Consider the following 20,615-nt stretch of genomic DNA (forward strand, 5'->3'; position numbering starts at 1 on the left):
CACTTGTCTATAGGAGAGGTCTCAGGACAGAGAGTGGAACCCGCCCCATCAGAATGCTGTGCGTCAGACAGCTCTTGGCCCAGTGGTGAGTGCCACCCGTGGTTCCCTGAAGTCACGGGGCTACTGCAGTCATGTGATGACCAGTCTCCCTGGGGCGCTCAAAGAGTGCATTTTCCTGGCTTTAAGGGAGTTGAGGATGAACCAGGCAAGCGCACACCCCCAAATGGAGGACAGAGTAATCAGCTTAGCTAGTACAGGGTGTGGTCTGGGAACAGGCAGCCTTAAAATGGGCAGCTTTACAGAATAGTATAATAGTCCCTCTTTGGCTCAGCTGATTTTGCTTTTTTGGTTTTATTTTATTTGTCTTGTAAGTGTATGCCATGTGTGTGCTTGTGCCTACAGAGGCCAGAAAACTGAGATTGGCTTCCCTACAGACAGCTGTGAGTCACCTGATGTGAGTGCTGGGATTTGAACCCAGGTCCTCTGGAAGAGCAGCCAGTGCCCTCAGCCACCAAGCCATCTCTCCAGCCCTTGATGGTTTTAAATTTCCTCTGGTGGGAACTTTCTTACAGTCCCATTGTCAAGCATACCAGCCCACCTGTGTCTGTCACAGGAGGCCAACTTTCTTGTTCCACCTGTTTTTCCCGCCATCTTTTTAGCAAAACCGGTCAAAGGAGTTTTTGGTATTTGTCGCCAACTGTTCTTGGGGCCCCTCCTTCCTCTCTGCCCTTTCTCTCGGCTGTCTTATTTTCCTGTTATTTTGAACATGTTCTTGTCATCCATAGCACCTTCAGTGTGCGTTGCCTATAAACAGTTCTTCCCACAGGGCCTGATACCACAATTACCTCCTTTAGAAATCAGTGATAATAGCTGTGGTGGTGGTGCATGCCTTTAGTTTTATTTCTTGGGAGATTGAGGCAGGCGGATCTCCATGATTTCGAGTCCAACCTGGCCTACATAATAAGTTCCAGGTCAGCCAGGGCTACACGGAGAAACCCTGTCTTGGGGAGAAAACTGGTGGCAAATATCCCTAATGCCATCAGGGCGGGGTCACAGCTCAATTGGCCAAGAGCAGGGTTGACACCCATGGAGTCCTGGGTTCCATCCCAGCACTGCATAAACCAGGCTCAACCAAGTCTATAATCTCAGCACCTGGGAGATGGAGGCAGGAGGATCAGAAGTTTGTCATCCTGGGCTACATAGCAAGTTCAAGCCCAGCCTGTGCTACAAGAGACCCTGACTCAAAGCAGAAAGATCAAGAACCTGCTGGGTATTGAGTTCCAATGATTGCAGTCCTTTAAAAACTCCTTGTTTACTCAAAACATGTTCAGTGGCACTCCCCTGCCCCTCAGCCCAGGCTTTGTCAAGGTCCTTGGCCACTGTGACCCGGGGAACCCATGGTGCCCTCTGTCTGGAAATTCTTTCCCGTGGCTTCTGCAGCATATGCTATCTGATCTGACTTCTGCCGCCCCGCTGCTCTCAGTCACCCACCCTGTCAGCTGCTGGCTGCAGCCATGTTGGATCACTTAGTGGTGGTCCTGCCGCGGGACCTCACGCCTGCTGTGCCCATAGCACACTGGCCTTGCATGGGACTTCCTGGGGTTGCTGAAAGAAAGACAGTGTGTGGCCATCTACAAACTCTGCTGTATTGGTCCAGGAAGGGGCCTGGGTATCGCTGTATTTCTCAAGTTCTTCAAGTGCCCTGTGGAGTGCCCTAGTCGAAGGCTGGCACCCCCTGGGCAACACTCGGAGGACCTTTCCCTGACCTCAGCATCTCAGCCCATTTCCCCACCACCTCCTGGAAAGCTCCCCTTTCACGTCTCATGGCAGAGTGCCACCTGATCTATGAATGGGACCATTCTGTGGCTGGGACCAGAAAGCCTGGACTCGCCATGGCTTCCTTTCCTCAGCCGTGGATGAGCCCCTGGACACCACTTTCCCCCCCTTCCTCTGTCTGACCCCTCCCCACTTCCTCCACCACCACGGCTGCCCTGGTGCCATTGCCCTGGTCCCCTCTCCCAACCAAGCACTGCCTGTGACACACATCCGACCAAGTCGTCTTCTGCTGCTCAAGTCTTTAGCAGCTTCACATCAAACTGGAGATGAAGCAGGAAGCCCTTTGGTGGCCACATCCCATACGACTCCCATCCTTTCCCTGAGCTCAGCCAAATCAACTTCACTGTTGCTCCTGCCTCGGGACCTTTGCTCCTGTTCTCGTCCCTTAGAATCCTCAGTGATCGTCCATCCAGGGAGGGATCATCCCTGGTCCAGAATGAGCAACAGGCCCATGCCCTTCTTTGCTTTAAAGTAGTATTTATCATCCCTGATGCTGTATGGAATGTATAGTTTCATATAGTTTATCCTTAGCACCAGAATGTAAGTGTTCCAGATGCCAGGACGTTGTAGATTTCTGTGAAGCATGGGATCTGAGGCTAGGGATGTATTCGGTGTCGTCTGGTTGTTTAGCATGCACAAGGCCCTGGTTTTGAGCCCCGGGCTGCCATATTGGCCTGCGATGGGGGGAATGTTCATATCCATATATACTAGGTAGTTAGTAGTGTTTACTGTACTGTATGACTCCTGAAGACTTGCGCCACCCACTTCTGGCCTCTGCTGAACTGACCTTAGGAGACACGGCTCCTCTCACTGCCCAGTTGTCCCAGTGTGTGCTGCTTGCCACCTCTCTCAAGACCTTAGGCCGTGGGCCAGCATCATTTTCTACTCAGAGCTATGGACCCCTTTCTGGCTGTTTAACCTCTGTGGTAGCTGCTGGATTCTATCACCGTCACACCAAGGCAGCACAGATAACACACACAGAACGGTGTGTTCTGCCAACTCTGAAACCTTCTGCCTTCGCCCAGGGGAAACCCTCTGATCAGCAGGGTGAGTTTTCCCCAGAAGTGAGACTCGGGAGACACAAGGAGGGAGTCACAGGTCTGTGGTTTCCCACGGCTCTGGACCATCATCCAAGAAACAGGCTCAACTGTACAGGCTTTTAAAGATTTACTTATTTTTATTTTGCATGTGTGAATGTTTTGCCTACATGTGTGTCTGTGCACCACGTGTGTGCCAGCTGCTCATGAAGGCCAGAAGAGGGCACTGGGTCCCCTGTAACTGCAGTCACAGATGGTCGTGAGCCCAGGTCCTCTGCAAGGATGGTCTTGACCCCTGAGCTGTCTCTTGGGACCTACACTGACTGTTTCTTTCTTGGACTCTCTTAAAATATATTAGAAAATAACTTTCTTTTTTTTTTTTTTTTTTTTTGGTTTTTTTGAGACAGGGTTTCTTTGTGAAACAGTCCTGGCTGTCCTGGAACTTGCTTTGTAGAACAGTCTGGCCTCAAACTCACAGAGATCACCAGTCTCTGCCTCCCAAGTGCTGGGATTAAAGGCGTGCGCCACTGCCACCTGGCTTAGAAGAAAATGTCAACAGTCTTCACTTTTGTTTGCTTGCTCTGTGTTGGTCTTTGAGGTAAGGGCTGCCCGTGTAGCCTAAGCTAGCTCAGTCTCCAGTGCTGAGATGACAACGTGCACCACCACACCTGGAACTCTGACGTTTGTTCAGGGATTTTGAACCCAAGCGTGATGAAAATACTTGTGTTTAAGATCTGGCTGTGCCGATTACTAGCTGTGTGACCGCAGCTACGGTGCGGCTGCGAGGATTAAATGGTGTCTCTGAGTCGCTGTCGTCAGCATTGTGCCGTTCACACTTGTAAAGTGTTTATGAGGCCCTTTGATTTTTGTCTGGTGTTTTTTGAGACAGGGTTTCTCTGTGTTGTCTTGGCTTTCCTGGAACTCACTCTGTAGACCAGACTGGCCTTGAACTCACAAGATCCTGCTGCTTCTACTTTCAGAGTGCTGGGATGGAGGGAGTGCACTACCACTGCCTGGCTGGTCCTTTGATGACTGAGGTGTTACTGTTGCCTGAAGCCTCCTGGAAGCCATTAGAAACTGAGTTTGAAGCAGCTGGGTAACCCATGGTCCCACAGTGAGAGCATGTAACCCGCATCTGATCCCAGGACAGATCTGATTATAGCTGATATTAGCATTATCGAAAGATATCGATTGCAACCAGACTTATTCGGCATAAAAGATGCCAGCTGCACGTATAGGCTGCTCGTTATGTCCGGTCTCCCGGCTCCATCACTCTGGAGTCCTCATCCACTGTGTGCTGTCCCAGACCTACGGCCGTGAGAGGTGGCTGCCAGCCGCTTCTCCTGGCTCAGAGAGCACCTCTGCTGCTTGTTTACCTTTGTGCCCGCTCTGCTGACCAGCTCCTGGCGGATGAACTCGAGCTGTTGACGCAGCTCCTTGAGCTCTTGCGTTATCGACGCATGGGCATTCTTCTTCCTGCTTGTCTCAAGATCTGTGCCTGGCTTAGCGCCAGCGCCAGACCGAACCCCTTCAGATAACAGAAATTCTAAACCAGCCTAAGGGAGCCAAGGAGATGGCTCAGCTGGTGAAGCGCCTACCTTGCAAGCATGAGGACTGAGTGCCGATTACAGGACCCACTGAAAAGCTAGGCATGGTGGCTCCCAGCGTAGTTACAGAGCTAGTGGGGCAGAGTCAGGCAGAATCTGGAACCTACTGGCAACTAGCTTAGCTTAGCCAATCGGTAAGCTCCTGGTTCAGAGACTCTGTCTTAAAAAAAAAAAAAAAATAGGTAGGTAGCCTGGCAGAGTGATGCAGGCCTTTCTTCCTGCGCTTGGGAGTCTGTGACAGATGGCTCTCTGAGTTTAAGGCCAGCCTGGGCTACATAACAAGTTCCAGGACAGCCAGGGCTACATAGCAAGACCCTGTTTCAAAACAAGAAAGGTGGGGCTGGAGAGATGGCTCAGTGATTAATAACACTGGCTGTTTTTCCAGAGGTCCTGAGTTCAATTCCCAGCAACCACATCAGACCATCTATGAGATCTGGTGCCCTCTTCTGGCTTGCAGCATTCATGCAGACAGAACACTATAACATAATAAATAAGTCTTTAAAAAAAGATTTTTTTTAAATCTTGAGAAATAATTGCAGAAGATGCTCACTGTCGATATCTGCCCTTTTTCCCATGCACATACATAGATGTACGCACACACAGATATGCAGATATAGAGATCTGCACACACATATACCATGCACGCACACAGATGTGCACCCACACAGTTATGCACATATACACAAACATCATGTACACACATACACCATGCACACACAGATAGAGATATGCACACACACAGTTAAACACACATACACCATCCATATACATACACCATGTACACACAAATACACACATACACACACCATGCACACAAATACATCATGCACACACAGAGATATGCACACACACATACCATGTATACAGATATTCACACATGTACACCATGCACATACACAGATATGCACACACAGAGATTTTCACACATGTACACTATGCACACACATGCTGTGATGATTCATGTTAACTGTCAGTGTGACAGACACCATCTGGAATGAGTTTCAGCAAGGGATTTCCTAGATCGAGGCTGGCCTGTAGGCACATCTAGAGGATGGTCTTGGTTAGGTTAGCTGGTGTGGGAAGAGCCGGTCCACTGTGAGCAGCACCATTCCTTAAGCAGGGGGACCTGAGCTCAAGCTAGCAAGCACACATCCATGTCTCTCTGCCAGTGACTGTGGATGTGATACGTCACGTTCTGCTGCCTTGGTTTCCCCCACCGTGAAGGTCATGGACCTGGAATTGTGAGCGAAGATAAGCCCTTTCTTCCTAAGTTGACTTTAGTCAACATGACGCATCACTACAACAGAAATGAAATGAAACTAAAACACGTGCACACAAATTATTATTTTTTTTTTTTAAAAAAAGGATGCCTGAAGAGTAGAAACCACTGCTGATAGAATAGTTACTGAGGGCGGAAGTGTGTGCTTAGCCAGGTGCTCCGCCATTAGTATGACAGAGAATCCGGCTTCACTGTTATTGGTCATCTCAGCTCATGTTTTGCCACGTGCTGCTCACCAGCTGTGCTGAGCCTCTCGGATGCTCTTTCTTACCTGACCCCTAAGCCAGCAGCAGCCAGCAGGACAGCCTGATGTGACAACCAGGGCAGAGCTGCTTGCTCTGGTGACTGCTGAGCACTTGAAATATGACTGGTGCTACTAGAGTGGGCATTCTGTCGTTTTTAAGTTAGCTTCGATTTTGCTTTGCTTTTTAAAATGTGCATTATGTCTGGTTCTGGGGATTGAGCTCAGGCCATGTACATTCTAAGTAAGTGCAGCCACTTCACAGCCCCCTGACTTAATTTAACGCCTTGCAACCACACAAGGCTAGCAGGCACTGTACTGGACAGCTCATCTCTAAAAGTCCCTTTAATTCATTTTAAAGGAGAGGGGAAAAATGAGTAGGAAAAGTCGAGTAACTTTCTTGAAGGTCTGCTGCTGTGCACGGTGCCAGGCTGAACACTTGCTTCCCGCCTCAGTCCTCCGCACCATCGCAGTTTGCGTTCCTCCAGTTTACTTTTTTCTTTACTTTGCAGGTGTGTGTTGGGGTGCACATGTTGTGGCACGTGTCTAGAGTTTAGAGGACAATTTATGAGAGTCAGTTCTCTCTGCCTACCTTGTGGGCTCCAAGGATTGAGATCAGGTTGTCAGGCTTGGACGCTGAGCTCCCTCACTGGCCGTGATGTCTTTTTTTTTTTTTTTTTTTTTTTTAATGGTTTCGTGGTTGCAGAGTGCTCTCTGAGTCATAATATCATGTGTAGATTTGCGACTCACCTTGATACGTGCAAGACATACCTGAAGACAGCTGTCAGAGGGTATATGGGTGGAGTCTGTATTCTTCCATGTAAACAATCTCTGGGTTCAGTGTAATTCTATTATAAATTCAAGAGTGGAGTGGGGGGCTGCTGGAGAAATGGCTCAGCAGTTAAGAGCAGTGGCTGCTCTTCCAGAGGACCTGGGTTCAATTCCTAGCACCCACGCGACAGCTCACAAAAATCTATACAATTGACATATATGCAGGCAAAACACCCATACACATAAAATTATTTTCAGTTTTTTGAGACAGGGTTTCTCTGTGTAGCCCTGGCTATCCTGGAACTCATTTTGTAGATCAGGCTTGGCCTCAAACTCCAAGATCCCCTACCTCTTCCTTCCCTCCCAAGTACTGGGATTAAAGGCATGTACCACCACTGCCCAGCATAAAATAATAAAAAAAAAATTCAAAATGGAATGGTGGTGAGCTTTGATTTGTTGAAGGAAGGCTTGGGGTCAGCAAAGTAGTTGAGCATGTAAAAAGGTGTTTGCCAACAAACCTGACGACCTGAGTTCAATCCCCAGATCGGATCTGTGGGGTGAGAGGAGAGACCCAGCTCCTGTAAGTTGTCCTCTGACCTCCACGTGTGACCGTGGCATGTACATACATGCCCCCAATAACTAAATGAAATGTTAAGGGGGGCTGGAGTAACAATTTTGGAAAAGAATAGCTGGGTAGGGGCTAGGAGGGCTTCTGCCCATATCCAAGTGCTGATTAAAGGGGAAATAATTACCCTGGGGGCTGATATGGGAACAGCCAACAGACCAACCACAAGAAGAGTCCAGAAAGGGCATGTTGACTCATGGATAAGGTGGCAAGAGGCTGGACTGTGAGAAAATGGGTCACCCTTCCAGAACTAACACAGGTGGCCCTCAGCTTCATGCTCAAAAGAGTAAACACAGAAGACGAAGGGCAGGAGTGGAATGGTCAGAGACAGAGCTTTCCAGATGTGTCTTGCCTAGTGCGGACCCAAATGTCAGTCCCTCTAAGCATATAACAGGCGGATCTCTGAGTTTGAGGCCAGCCTGGTCTACAAAGCAAGTTCCAGGACAGCCGAGCGGTGGTGGTGCCAGGACAGTCGGGGCTACACTTTAAGACCCTGTCAATAATAATAATATACTTTTTAAAGACAAGCAGACCAGGTGTGGTACTACACATCTGGAATCCTAGCCCTCTGGAGGCTGAAGCAGGAGGACCATGGATTTGAGGCCAGGTCAGGGAGGGTCACTGATGAGACAGTGTGATGCTACACTGAAGTGTGCAAGAGTGCCATCAGGGACTGGGGTGACGGCTAAGGGGGCAAGAGCCCTGGCTGCTCCTGCAGAGGACCTCGGTTCAATGCCCAGCATCCACATGGCCGCTTAGAACCATCTGTAATTTCAGTTCCAGGGGATCCAATGCCCTCTTCTGGCCATGTTGGGCAGTAGACATGCATGTGGTGCACAGACATACACATAAATAACACACTCATATACGTAAAATAAATAATACATTTTTTTTTTTTTATTTTTCAAGACAGGGTTTCTCTGGAGCTTTGGAGCCTGTCCTGGAACTTGCTCTGTAGACCAGGCTGGCCTCGAACTCACAGAAATCTGCTTGTCTCTACCTCACAAGTGCTGGGATTAAAGATGTGTGCCACCACCACCCAGCAAATAACACAAAATTTTAAATAGCCGATTGGAAACCATTTAAAACAAAAGCCCCAAACGCCTCCAGCCATTGCCAGCAGGCCGCTGTGCTGCGTTGTGGGTGTAGTCCGTCTGGCTGCTCCAGAAGGCTCTCCTCCCTCTGCTCCTGCCTGCATGACAAGTGAGCTGACCCTTTGGGACTAAACTCTGTCCCTGGTCAACCAGGCGGCTGGGCTTGCTCTGGTCACAGAGAAGAGTCTATTCTTGTTGTGGGAGGTGAATGGTTGGCCTCCCTCCAAGAGCACATGCTCCCTGGTGTGGCTGACCCATCTCGGCTGCTGTGGCCATCTCTGTCACTGCTTCCAGAGCACACTTGAGAATCCAGTTGTCCCTGGAGCTTAAACCCCACCCCGGAGCTCGGGGATCTGCGCCTTTTTCTTGCCTTTGCCATCTGGGCCACTGGAAAGGCAACAGGAATGGAGGGTTCTGATCTGGTTGCATAGAACTCAGCCACCTGCGTCACCCTGGTGAGCCGGGGGTTCTTCAGGGAACCTCATCTGCAATCTCAAACTTCCCCCGCCCATCTGTCCCTCTCTCTGTTCCCCCCCTCCCCTCTTCTTTTTCTGTTCCTGTCTCCAGCCCTGGGAACAGTGTCTTTCTTGGCATAGGGCTTGACATGAACCTGGCACACACCTAGATCTGGCCAGGTTCCTCAGCAAATGCAATGCCCATGTCAGCCTCTGGCAGGAAGGTCATCAGAGCAGGTGATCTGGTCTACCAGACCTCTGTGTGTGCAGAGGGCAGCTCCAAGCAGGCCTACACAGTAAATGCATGATTTTTTAAAAAGGGGCTGATTGGGAATCTTTTTCAAATGCTTTCCGGCCTTACTAACAGGCTGTGTGTGGGGGGGGGGGGCGCGCGCGTGTGTGTGCCTGTGCATGCTTGACTTATTCTATTTTTTTTTTTTTTTTTTTTTTTTTTTTTTTTTTTTTTTTTTGGTTTTTCGAGACAGGGTTTCTCTGTGGCTTTGGAGCCTGTCCTGGAACTAGCTCTTGTAGACCAGGCTGGTCTCAAACTCACAGAGATTCACCTGCCTCTGCCTCCCAAGTGCTGGGATTAAAGGCATGCGCCACCACCGCCCGGCATGCTTGACTTATATAGACATCATTGTATTTGGTGCCCAGGCAGCAAGTGCAGCCTATGGCCCTGCCCCAAAGCTTGGTACCACCCAACACTTGTGCAGGCTGCACAGGGCTGTCTATGCAGAGCCCCTCCCGAGAGCCTTTGCCCTCTACCTCCTAGGCAAGGTCAGTGCTCAGCAGGCCGGTTGGAAGCCAGCTCTGCTGGCCATTCCAGAGTACCCTATGCCTGGAACTTCCCTCAGCAGCATTATTTCTCTTCCTTCTAGCTGCAGAGCTATTTTGCCGCATGTGAGGACGAGACCCCTGCTATCCGGAACCATGACAAGGTCCTGCAGCGCCTGTGTGAGCACCTGGACCACGCCCTGCTGTACGGGTGAGTGCAGGCTGCTCTTGGGGCTGATGGAGCCAGGTTTGGGGACCCAGGTGCCCCCCTGAGAGGCATTCCCATCCTTGTCTGCCTCTGTCCTGGGGTGGGGATGGAAGGAAAGCGGCTGGTGGCCTGAGGTGGTTCTACCTAGGCCCAGCTGCTGTCCTGGCCCTACAGATTGCAAGACCTCTCCTCTGGCTACTGGGTGCTCGTGGTCCATTTCACCCGCAGAGAGGCCATCAAGCAGATCGAGGTGTTACAGCACGTGGCCACCAACCTGGGGCGCAGTGAGTAGAACCAGGGGCCAGCTGTGCTCTCCCTGTGGGGAGCTTGTGGCTCAGGTCCAGCCCAGGTCAGCCTGACGCAGCCGTCTGCTTTGTAGTGTCCGGTGGCAGTGGCGGTGGTGGTGGTGGCAGGTCAAATGCCAACGCCTTCCACAAAGCCTCACTTTTTCCCTGTACATGTGACAGGGTGTGGGTGTGTCACTGATGAAGTGAAGGGGAACACGATCCACAAGAAAACTGGATTCCTTTGGAGTCCCAGGCCAAGCACATGAGGGAAGTGTGTTAGGCCACAGGGTCGGGGCAATGTCCTTGAATAGCTCAAAAAAGCACCGACCACCAAACACCATCTTGCCTTCTGCACTCTGGCTGACCACAAGCTCGGGCCTGGCCTACAGGCTATGGACTGCCTAGTTCTTCACAGGCCTTTGTTTGGCAGATGAAAAGCAACTGAGTTCCTCCTGCCTTCTCTATAGGCCGCGCCTGGCTCTACCTGGCTCTCAATGAGAATTCCCTGGAGAGCTACCTGAGGCTGTTCCAGGAGAACCTGGGCCTGCTGCAGAAGTACTATGTCAGGTGAGTGGAACACTCTCCCTAATCTCTACCTAACACCGCCTGTCACACAGAGAGGCCTAGCTTTGATATCACACACCAAGGGCCTGACAGTGATGCCGGAGAGCCTTGGAGTCTTGCTGGCAGTCTGGTGGCTTCCTCCAGGAGAGCTCAGAGTTCTCCCCCAGAGTCCCAGCTGGGCTCTATAAACAGTCTGGTGTCTGCCCTAGCCTCAGGCTGACCAAATGCCCAGCGTTTGCCTTCCCTTTTTCTGGGGGCACTCCAGGGACAGAGTGCTCATAGCAGCCACTGATCTCCAGGCCCGTCTCTGGAGATGCTAGTATGCTTCACAGCCAGTAAGAGATCAGGCGACACTGGAGGAGGAGGGGGCCTGGCGGAGCGAGCTGGGTGCCCTCCAGGGGTGGGCTGTCATGCATCCAATTTCAACACTGTAGGCTTTCTGGGGATGTTGAACCAGGCTGGTGACCAGACTCAGAAATCCTCAGGTTGTTTTTTCTGTGTCTGGCAGGAATGCCCTGGTCTGCAGTCACGATCACCTGACTCTTTTCCTGACCTTGGTGTCCGGGCTGGAGTTTATTCGGTTCGACCTGGATCTGGTGAGACACCTGGGAACTTGATACTGGAGAGAGGCAGGCGAGAGGGGGCTGGGAAAGGACTTCATTTTTCTAGTCTGGAGCTTGTTGGGTGTGGCTGAACTTGGCCACGCCTGTTTCTTCAGATAAAGGGCACCTTTGGGGTCCGTGGGCTTGGCTGAAAGGCTGTTCTCTCTCGTGGCTTGCTCACGGCCCTGCTTCAGCATCTTCCGGCCTCTCTGCACAATGCGGAAACACCACCTTGCCTCAAGTGTTTTAGCTCAGAAGGGCTCTCCCCTTTATGTTTAAGACTTGAGTGTCTGAGAGGTCCGAGACAAATTCCTGCAACCCTGACAAGTGTCCTTGGCTCTGCCTCCCCGCAGGAGCTCTCAACCCCACTCCAAATCCCATCCATGTACTAGATAGACCTTCCCATGGTCATGGAGCTCACTTTCTAAGACTACCCCCATCCCTAACATCACAGATGGTACCAAACTCTGTATGCGCTGTAGTTTTTCCTCTGTAATAGTTTAATTTGTAAATTAGACACAGGGACTGGAAGGATGGCCTGGTGGTTAAGAGCATGTAGTACTCTTGTAGAGAACCTGAGTTTAGTTACCAATACCTTTGTATGACAGGCAGCTCACAACCACCTGTAACCTCAGTGCCAGGGGAATCTGATGCCCTCTTCTGGCCCCTGAGGGTATTGCACTCACAAGTGCACATTATCTGACACAGACACGTATCAACACTTAACTATAAAACCTTAATTTGGGTAGTGGTGATGCAGCCGGCAGAGGCAGACAAATATCTGAGTTCAAGGCCAACCTGGTCTACAGAGCAAGTTCCAGGACAGCCAGAGCTACACAGAAAAACCCGTCCTGGAACAAACAAACAAACAAAAAAGCAAAATTAAACTAAAAAGCTAGTCTATGTAAGAGATAACAATGATAGTGGCAAAGCAGGATAATATATAAGAGTTTTGTTTTAGATTTTTAAAAAAACTTATGATTTGTATAGGAGAGTCAGGAGGATCCAGAGTTCAAAGTCACCCTTAGCTGTGTAGCAACGTCAAGCCCAGCCCAAGATTCATAAAACCCTATTGGAAATACAATGACAAAAACCGGGGCCAGCTGGGTTGTGGTAGCACATGCCTTTAATTCCAACTCTCGGGAGGCAGAGGCAGGCGGATCTCTGTGAAGTCGAGGCCACCCTGGTCTACAGAGTGAATTCCAGGACAAAACAGAAACAAGAAAAGAAAGGGGGGGCAGCGATTTAGCTCAGCAGGTGAAAACACTTGACACACAAACCTGTCCACCCAAGTTCAACACCCAGATCCTACATAAAAATGGAAGGAGAGAAGCAACTCTTCAAAACTACCCTCTGACCTCCACACAAATCTTGTGGCATGTATATGTCCCCCCAACCACCACCACACACGCATCATGCACACAAAATAATAAAAGATAAATGATAAATAATGTTTTCCGATTAATTATGCATGCTGACGTCACACGATAAATAATTTTTTATTGAGACATGATCTCACTAAGTACTCCTGGCTGGGCTGGACTCACAGAGATCCACCTGCCTCTGCCTCCCACGTCCTGGGATTAAGGCACATACCACATGCCTAGCTCCAAAAACTTTTGAAAACCTATCAGTTTTTATTTCTGAAAGTTCTCATTTAATATTTCCGGACTACAGTAACAAACCATAGACAGCAAAGCCACAAGCCAGAGGAAGTGCCTGTACAAGGACAGTGACCCCAAAGAGGCCAGAGCCTCTCGGAGGCGTGGCAAGATTAGTGTTACTGCCCCATCTGGTCACACCCTTTCCCTGCTCTGGCCCTAACAGATGGAGGTGGGACTCAGCAGTGATAGAAATGAGAGAAAGAGAGAGATTCTAATGCTGAGAGTCATCAAGGGAATGTTAGCTGCTCTGACTAAATTTCTACGACTCTTTCCCTTTTTCTTTTTTTTTCTTTTTTTTTTTTTTTTTCCGGCACTGTTGATAGAACCCAGCCAGGCATGCATTCCTGCGCACTGCTGACATCCTATCCATCCAAGGCTTCCAAACTCTTTCCTTACTCCATGGGGCAGTTACTTCCCAATTAACTCCTAAACACCTTGATTTCCTTAAGAAAAGAGAGCATGGGGTGTGTTGGGGGGGTATGTGTGTCTGTTTGTCTGTGGTGTCTGTGTGGGGGTGTGTATCTGTGTCTATGTGTGTGTATGTTGTGTGTGTATCTGTGGGATATGTGTGCGTGGTTTGTGTATGTTTGTGTTTGTGGGATGGTGTGTGTATGTGGTATGTCTATCTGTTTGGTATGAATCTATTGTGCGGTGTTGTGTAGTATGTGTGTGTATCTGTGGGATGGGGTGTGTGTGGTATATGTGTGTGTCTGTCTCTGTGTTGTGTGTGTGTTATGTATGTGGTGTGTGTGTGTCTGTCTGTGTTGTGTGTGAATGGTATTTATGTGGTGTGTGTGTGTGTGTGATCCCCATCTTCCATCCTGTCCTGATTCTGGTGACTACTTGCTAAGCCTTGTTTGCTGGCTGCCCCCAGGTTCCTATCTGACGCCCCTCTCTACCTCTTCTGTCTCCCCAGGATGCCCCTTACTTAGATCTGGCTCCCTACATGCCTGACTACTATAAACCTCAGTACCTGCTGGACTTCGAAGACCGCCTTCCCAGCTCTGTCCATGGCTCAGACAGCCTTTCCCTCAACTCCTTTAACTCTGTCACCTCCACCAACCTGGAATGGGATGACAGTGCCATTGCCCCATCTAGTGAGGGTAAGTGGCCCCAGGGCGAAAGGAACTAGGTCTGTGCCCTGGAGTGACCTCTAGAGCCTCCTAAGACCAGCTGGGTGACAATGTCTCTGGTGTTTGGAATTCACAGAGCTGGTCATTTCCGAGATCTTCATTTCTGTGGTAACTTTAAAAAAAAAAAAAAAAATCAGGCCCTATGTACCTTCCTAACCATTCCAGAAGTTTCTAGCCTCATGCCCAGGGACAGTCTTCTGAACAAGGAGGGATCACAGCAATACACCCATGAAACTTGCCTGAGTCAGGGCTGAGCATCAGCTGCCTGGGGAAAGGTGTCCTGTGGCAAGTTCTACACAGAGGCTGTGCAAGCCCAGGAGAGACAGGCAGGAGGTCTGAGAGGGCAGGAACCCTCATGGTTTCTTGGGCAGTTCCTCTAGTACCCCTCCATGGGTCAGACAAACTCTAGGTGGGTCCTTTCAACTCTGATCAGTTACTAGATAACCCTGGCTTCCTCAGATCTTAGGTGTTGGCGTTCATAAACCTGGCCATTGCCCCCGCTTCAGTGAGATCTAGGTTGTCTTGATCTGATCTCATTCACTCAGCCTCACCTCCTGGGAGGTGGCTCAAGAACTCACTCAGCTCCCCTGGTCGCCTCCCTTGAGATCTGACCTTCCTCATTCTTTGTTTCTGTTTGTGCCATGGGTCATGTGTCCCACTTTCAGACTTGCTTCAGCAAGATTTGCATTGCAGGAGTTAGCAGTGTAGCTGAGTGAGTAGAGTGCTGGTCTAGCGTGTATGCAGCCATTGGCTCCACCCCCAGCACTGTATAAACCCAAGCTTGTGGCTGGTGAGATGACCCGGTGGCTCAAAAACACTTGCCACACCATACACACACCTGACAGCCTGACTGATCCTGGGAACCCACCAGGCCACACTCACTGTGACACCCGCAAGCCGGTGGCTACACATCACACACACACACACACACACACACACACACACACACCTCAGGCATGATGGGGGCATACCTGTAATCCCAGCACTTAGGGAGTAGTCAGGAGGATCAGAAGTTCTGGGTCATTCTCTGCTATGTAGCAAGTTCAAGACCAGCCTATGCTACATGAAAATGTGTTTCAAAAAACTAATAATAGTAAAAAGATTTGGACTGCTTATTTGCTTATGGAATAAGTGAAGATGCCACTCAGTCTCCGTGAGTGGGCCTCATGGGGTCAGAGGGATGGACAGGCCTTGAGGAAGCAGCCAGGCCATCTGTGGATGGAGGCTATACCATCAAACTCTAGCCAGAGGGTGGGACTTCAACCTCCGGACCACAGGGGAAGGAAGGCAGGGAGACTCAGGTTCTTGTGTGCCAGAACAGACTCTGGGTTGGGAAGGAGTGGCCCTCAGGACAGTCGAGGTCACAGTCGGCTTTTAGAGAAGGTGTACCCAGTTCTTCCCCCTCTCTTCTCCCGTGTCTCCCGTCTGCTGCCCCGACCTCCTTCCACTGCCCGTTTCTAATCTTGAGTTTTGTCCCTCGTTTTTATAGATTATGATTTTGGAGATGTGTTTCCAGCAGTGCCGTCTGTACCCAGCACAGACTGGGAAGGTGGGACAGAGTCCTCTGTGACCCTCTTTTCCTGTTTTGCAACGTTTCCACGCCAAGCTTGCTGCATGTTTCAGAATCAGCTCCTTATTACTTTTAACAATGCCCATGGTCATAACGATGCCACAGCTGGTGTTGGAGTAGGTGGAATTCTGCAGTAGGGGAACTTGGCCCGTAGGAACCTCAGGAGTCACTAAGTGACTGTTGCCCAAACACCAAGCCACCCTCCTGATTTCGGGGCCAATCGTTATACTAATGGTGTAGATGATGGCCTGGCTCACTGGAGCACAAACCTGTTCCATAAAAGCTATGCTTTGAGATACAGATATTGTAAGCTCCCATCCACCACCCGAGCATCCAGGAGAAAGATGAAGGCTCAGTCCTTTCAGGCTGTCCCTAATGGACTGAGATCCAGGTGAGGAAACTGCCCAGGCGTAGCTAAAGATCTCCACAGGGAGTTAGCAAAATGGTTTGGCAAGCAAAGGCGCTTGCCACCAACCATGACCACTCGAATTCTTTCCCAGGAAGCCTCATGGTGGGAGGAGAGAACTAATATCCCCAAGATGGCCTTTGACCTCTGTGTACACACACACAGCATCCTCTGACCTCTGTGTACACACACAGCATCCTCTGACCTCTGTATACACACACACAGCATCCTCTGACCTCTGTATACACACACACAGCATCCTCTGACCTCTGTATATACACACACACAGCATCCTCTGACCTCTGTATACACACACACAGCATCCTCTGACCTCTGTATACACACACACAGCACCCTCTGACCTCTGTGAACACACACACACACAAGCTTGCCCCACCCCATAAATTAGTCAGTGTGAAAGCTTCCAGCAAGGAGATTCTCTTTGAACTTTTAAAGAGGTTGAACTTCCTATGCTGCCCTCTGGGCATCAGCATTGTGGGGGCATTTTTTTCTGCCTGTGACCCACACCTGGGCTTGGACAAATTCACACAGTGATTTCAAGGTTTCAGGACTTACTCCAAGTAGAGTGTCTGTTTGATATGGTAAATGTTTGCTCCTTAAATCGAAGGCTATCCAACACACCCTTCCCAAAGAGCTCCTGCCCCAGGCACCCCTTCTTGCCTGAGGTGGGGTTCCCCCTGAGGACAAGAGCTAATGCTTCCCATGGAATGTGAGCATGAACTAGCTTAGCTTGGAGAGGCATGGGCTCCAACACTGAGAGGTAAATTGTGTCTCTCGGCCAAGAAGGTAGCTTCGAGGAGTGTGTCTGAGTGCAGGTAGTGTGAGACCTGGAATTCCACCTTAACATCCTTTCTCTCGGCCTCTTCTGAAGCATATTGTCGGCGTTGGTTTTTACCTCTGACTCTAACCACTAACCCTTTCCTGGTACACTTTTTACAATCACTTGACAGTCAGGCCATGACCTCTGACCTTCCTCTGCAGCCCTGTGGTAGTTCTTGCACAAGAACTAATGGCCCAGCTTGCTCAGGCCGGGCCAGACCCAGGCAGGGTTATATTCATGGCAGCAGTGACTCTCCGAGTTCTCCAGCTCCCTGGCAACTCACCTAGCTAAGGCCCCAGTGTCTCCTTGAGCCTGGAAGAAAGCAAGATTTGAGGAGGGGGGTTGCAAATCCAAACTTGGGACCCTGAGCAGGTCTGGGTAGGGTGATCCACGGTCTTAAGCTTATTTATAAAATGCTAAGCATCCAGGCACCTACCACGTCCTGGGGTCTGTGTTTGCTTTCATGACCCCTCCCACAAGCAGCTGCAAATACCAGGGGAAGCACCGGGTAGAAATCTCTGCCCTGTGGGAGCCTCTGTGGGGTGAGAAGGCGAGGTTTCCTTCTTCTGACCCTTCCTGAGGCAGGAGGACTGCTGATTGTCCCAGGCCAGACAGGGCCACATAGTAAGATCCTCCCCCATCTCAAAAAGATTAAAATGAGAAAAGGCAGACACTTAAAACAAGAGAAACAAAGTACTGTGTCAGCAAGCAAGTCCCGGCACTTCCGGTGTGCTTCGGGAAGCGTGTTCCTCCCCTACCACACAGCTAATGCCAGCGAGATGTGCACTGTTAGAGTATGAGTGGCCTTGCCATCACCCAGGCGGTCCCACCGGCTGGTCCCAGGCCTCAGCTCTCTGCCTGGGCAGCTCCTATCTGCCGCCAGGAAAGTAGCCCCATATACTCGCCACGATGCTGCTCCCCATCCGCCTAGTCCCGTAAGTTAGAACGGAGGGGTGTGGAGGAGGCCAGTTAGACCAGCTCCTCACTGAAAGGCAGCAGCCTCCAGCTCGCCCTTAGAGGGGTCCCCCAGGAGTACTGTTGGATTTGGGGGAGAAAAGTCAATATCCTCCCAAGAGCCTGCAAAGTGTCTTGGGGGGCAGCCCCTTGCACCCCTTCCTCTCTGCATCTCATCCTGTTGTCCCTGATCTGTCTGTCACTGTTCTCTGTGGTGCTAGGTCCTGTGTTCCCCTCCCCAGCCCATGCTTTCATTTTCCTTGTCTCTTCTGCTCTTCTTGCTTCCTTTGTTCCCTGTTGTCTGGGGGGGGAGAGGGGCTTGCAGAGGACTTTCGGTATCACTTTGCATAAGGAGTGGTGTTGAGGGGTTGCTGGGCACCCCCAGTCCTTACAGGAGAGGGCTCTGAAGTTATCCTAGGAGGTAGGCAACCTGTCTGCTCTTGGGGCCCCAGCCACCCTGGGAGCATCAGTCACCTGCCCAGGGCTTAGGTCTAGAAGCTGTTTCACACTGTGGACCCTTAACTGAATTTGGCTAAGTGTGAGCGCTAAGGGCTCCCAATGGCAGAGAAAAGGGCGTCCCCATCATTTGGCTCCAAAAGCATCAATTGCATGTCCTATGGGTTGGGGCTGCTGCTCTTGAACTAGGGCGACTGTGGTCAGGCTTCCCTGGGAGGAACTCGTCCACCTCCCCTGAGAGAAGGCATCCTCTGAGGCCCAATTGGGAGCTGATGGGCTGTGTGTGTCCTGTCTCTTTGTCCTTACAGATGGAGACCTCACAGATACCATCAGCGGCCCCCGCTCCACTGCCTCGGACCTGACCAGTAGCAAGGCATCCACCAAGAGCCCCACCCAACGCCATAACCCCTTCAATGAGGAGCAGCCCGAGGCTGTATCATCGTCTGACACCACCCCTGTGCACGCTACCTCCCAGGAGAAGGAAGAGGCCCAGACCCCTGACCAACCAGATGCCTGTACAGAGCTTGAAGTCATCAGGTCAGTAGGGAGGGGCCTGGAGAAGGTGGGTGAGCACCTAGTGCCCAGCGTCCACCTCTGGCCTCACCATGTAATCCAGGGCAGACAGGGGCTGTCCTAAGGGCAGAGGACATCACTGAGACTTAAGAAGCAGCCCCTTCACACCTTGTACGGTTTTGGGGCCACAAGGGATCAGACGATCTGCCCCAGGGCAGGCTGCTGTAACCAAGTGTGGGGACAGGTGGCAGAAATAACAGAAGGGGGGACTTGTTTTTGGTCCGCGACAGGGTTTCTTTGTGTAGCCCTGGCCATCCTGGAACTCAGATCCTCTGGCCTTTGCCTCCTGAGTACTGGATAAAGACATGCACCATCTTACGGGGCCACATCAGATCTTTATTCTGGAGGCCGAGGTGAGGGTGCCATGCCCACAGACCCTGGGAGGAGGACCTTCTCCATGTCCACACGTGTCTGTCTGTGTGTGTTCTCGTGTCAGGTTGGAGACACCTCTCTTTTATAAGTACCATGGTCCCATTCAGAGGGCTCTGCCCCATGGCCTTAGCACCTCTCAGAAGCACCCCTTTTGACACCATGACCTGGTCAGTGTTCCCCTTGAGAGGGACACAAGCATCCATCTTGGAGTAAGCCCTGGAGGGACTGGCCTTGGCAGCAGCCATCACTTGCTGGCCTCTGGGCATTTTGTTTAGCCCAGCCAGGATTAGAAACCACCTTGGGGTCAGCCACCTTCCCAGGAGTATTTGCTCTGTTAGGTTTGTTTGTAAGACAGGGCCTCACTATATATGTGTGAACCCCAGGTTGGACTGAAACTTGCCATCCTCCTGCCCCAGCCTCCCAGGGCTGAGAAGTCAGCACACATTCTGAGATCTCTAGTTTTGGTTCTCATCAAGCCTGCTTCATGGTTCATATCCTTGACACATGGACAAAGTTATACAAAGGTTGAGTGGAGGGGGCGCTTGACCAGAACCATCTCAGCTCTCTCACCTCCCTGGGGCCTACTCTGAGAGCTCTCCATAGCCCATCACACCTGCTGGCCTGAGGCAGGAGCGTTACTCCCTAGGGTCTGGGCTTGGGACACACACACACTCACATGCATGCACACACGCACATTCTCCCTTCCCCCCTCCCCTCTCACACACATATACACACACACTCTTGTTCAGGTTGGTTAAAGTACACAGGAGCGGGCTGGAGAGATGGCTCAGTGGTTAAGAGCATTGCCTGCTCTTCCAAAGGTCCTGAGTTCAATTCCCAGCAACCACATGGTGGCTCACAACCATCTGTAAAGAGGTCTGGTGCCCTCTTCTGGCCTGCAGACATGCACACAGACAGAATATTGTATACATAATAAATAAATAAATAAATAAATAAATAAATAAATAAATAAATATAAAAAAAAATTAAAGTACACAGGAGCTTTAGAGACTCAGCCCTGAAGTATCTTAGCTGGGCCCTCTCAGCCATCTTAGAACCAACGAGTAAAGCCAAGACGGTAGACCCAGAAACTCAGAGTAAAGCCAAGATGGCAGACCCAGAAACTGGGAAGCTCTTCGGAGCACATCATTTATCCCCAGTGCTACCTAATGGAAAGATCTGATCACATCCTAAGGGTAGCACTGGGTACAGAGTCGTTGGTTCAGCTAACCGTGGCCTGGACAGGCGTGGCAGCTCAGCTGG

The 20,615-nt window shown here is 50.6% G+C and overlaps 1 protein-coding gene across 2 annotated transcripts in view; it reads left to right on the forward strand.

Moving 5' to 3' along the window:
* Positions 1-20,615, forward strand: part of Plekhm2 (pleckstrin homology and RUN domain containing M2) — a 44,429-nt gene that overhangs the window by 15,685 nt on the left and 8,129 nt on the right. Inside the window, exons 2-8 of one of the 2 annotated variants that reach the window (XM_057784592.1) lie at positions 9,827-9,933; positions 10,105-10,214; positions 10,685-10,784; positions 11,290-11,377; positions 13,964-14,150; positions 15,670-15,729; positions 18,716-18,944. In XM_057784592.1, the coding sequence (XP_057640575.1) occupies positions 9,827-9,933; positions 10,105-10,214; positions 10,685-10,784; positions 11,290-11,377; positions 13,964-14,150; positions 15,670-15,729; positions 18,716-18,944 (881 nt within the window). The remainder of the gene's footprint in view (positions 1-9,826; positions 9,934-10,104; positions 10,215-10,684; positions 10,785-11,289; positions 11,378-13,963; positions 14,151-15,669; positions 15,730-18,715; positions 18,945-20,615) is intronic. The other variant, XM_057784593.1, reaches the window with a different exon arrangement.

Source organism: Chionomys nivalis, chromosome 11 (assembly GCF_950005125.1).
Source record: "Chionomys nivalis chromosome 11, mChiNiv1.1, whole genome shotgun sequence".
NCBI lineage: Eukaryota > Metazoa > Chordata > Mammalia > Rodentia > Cricetidae > Chionomys > Chionomys nivalis.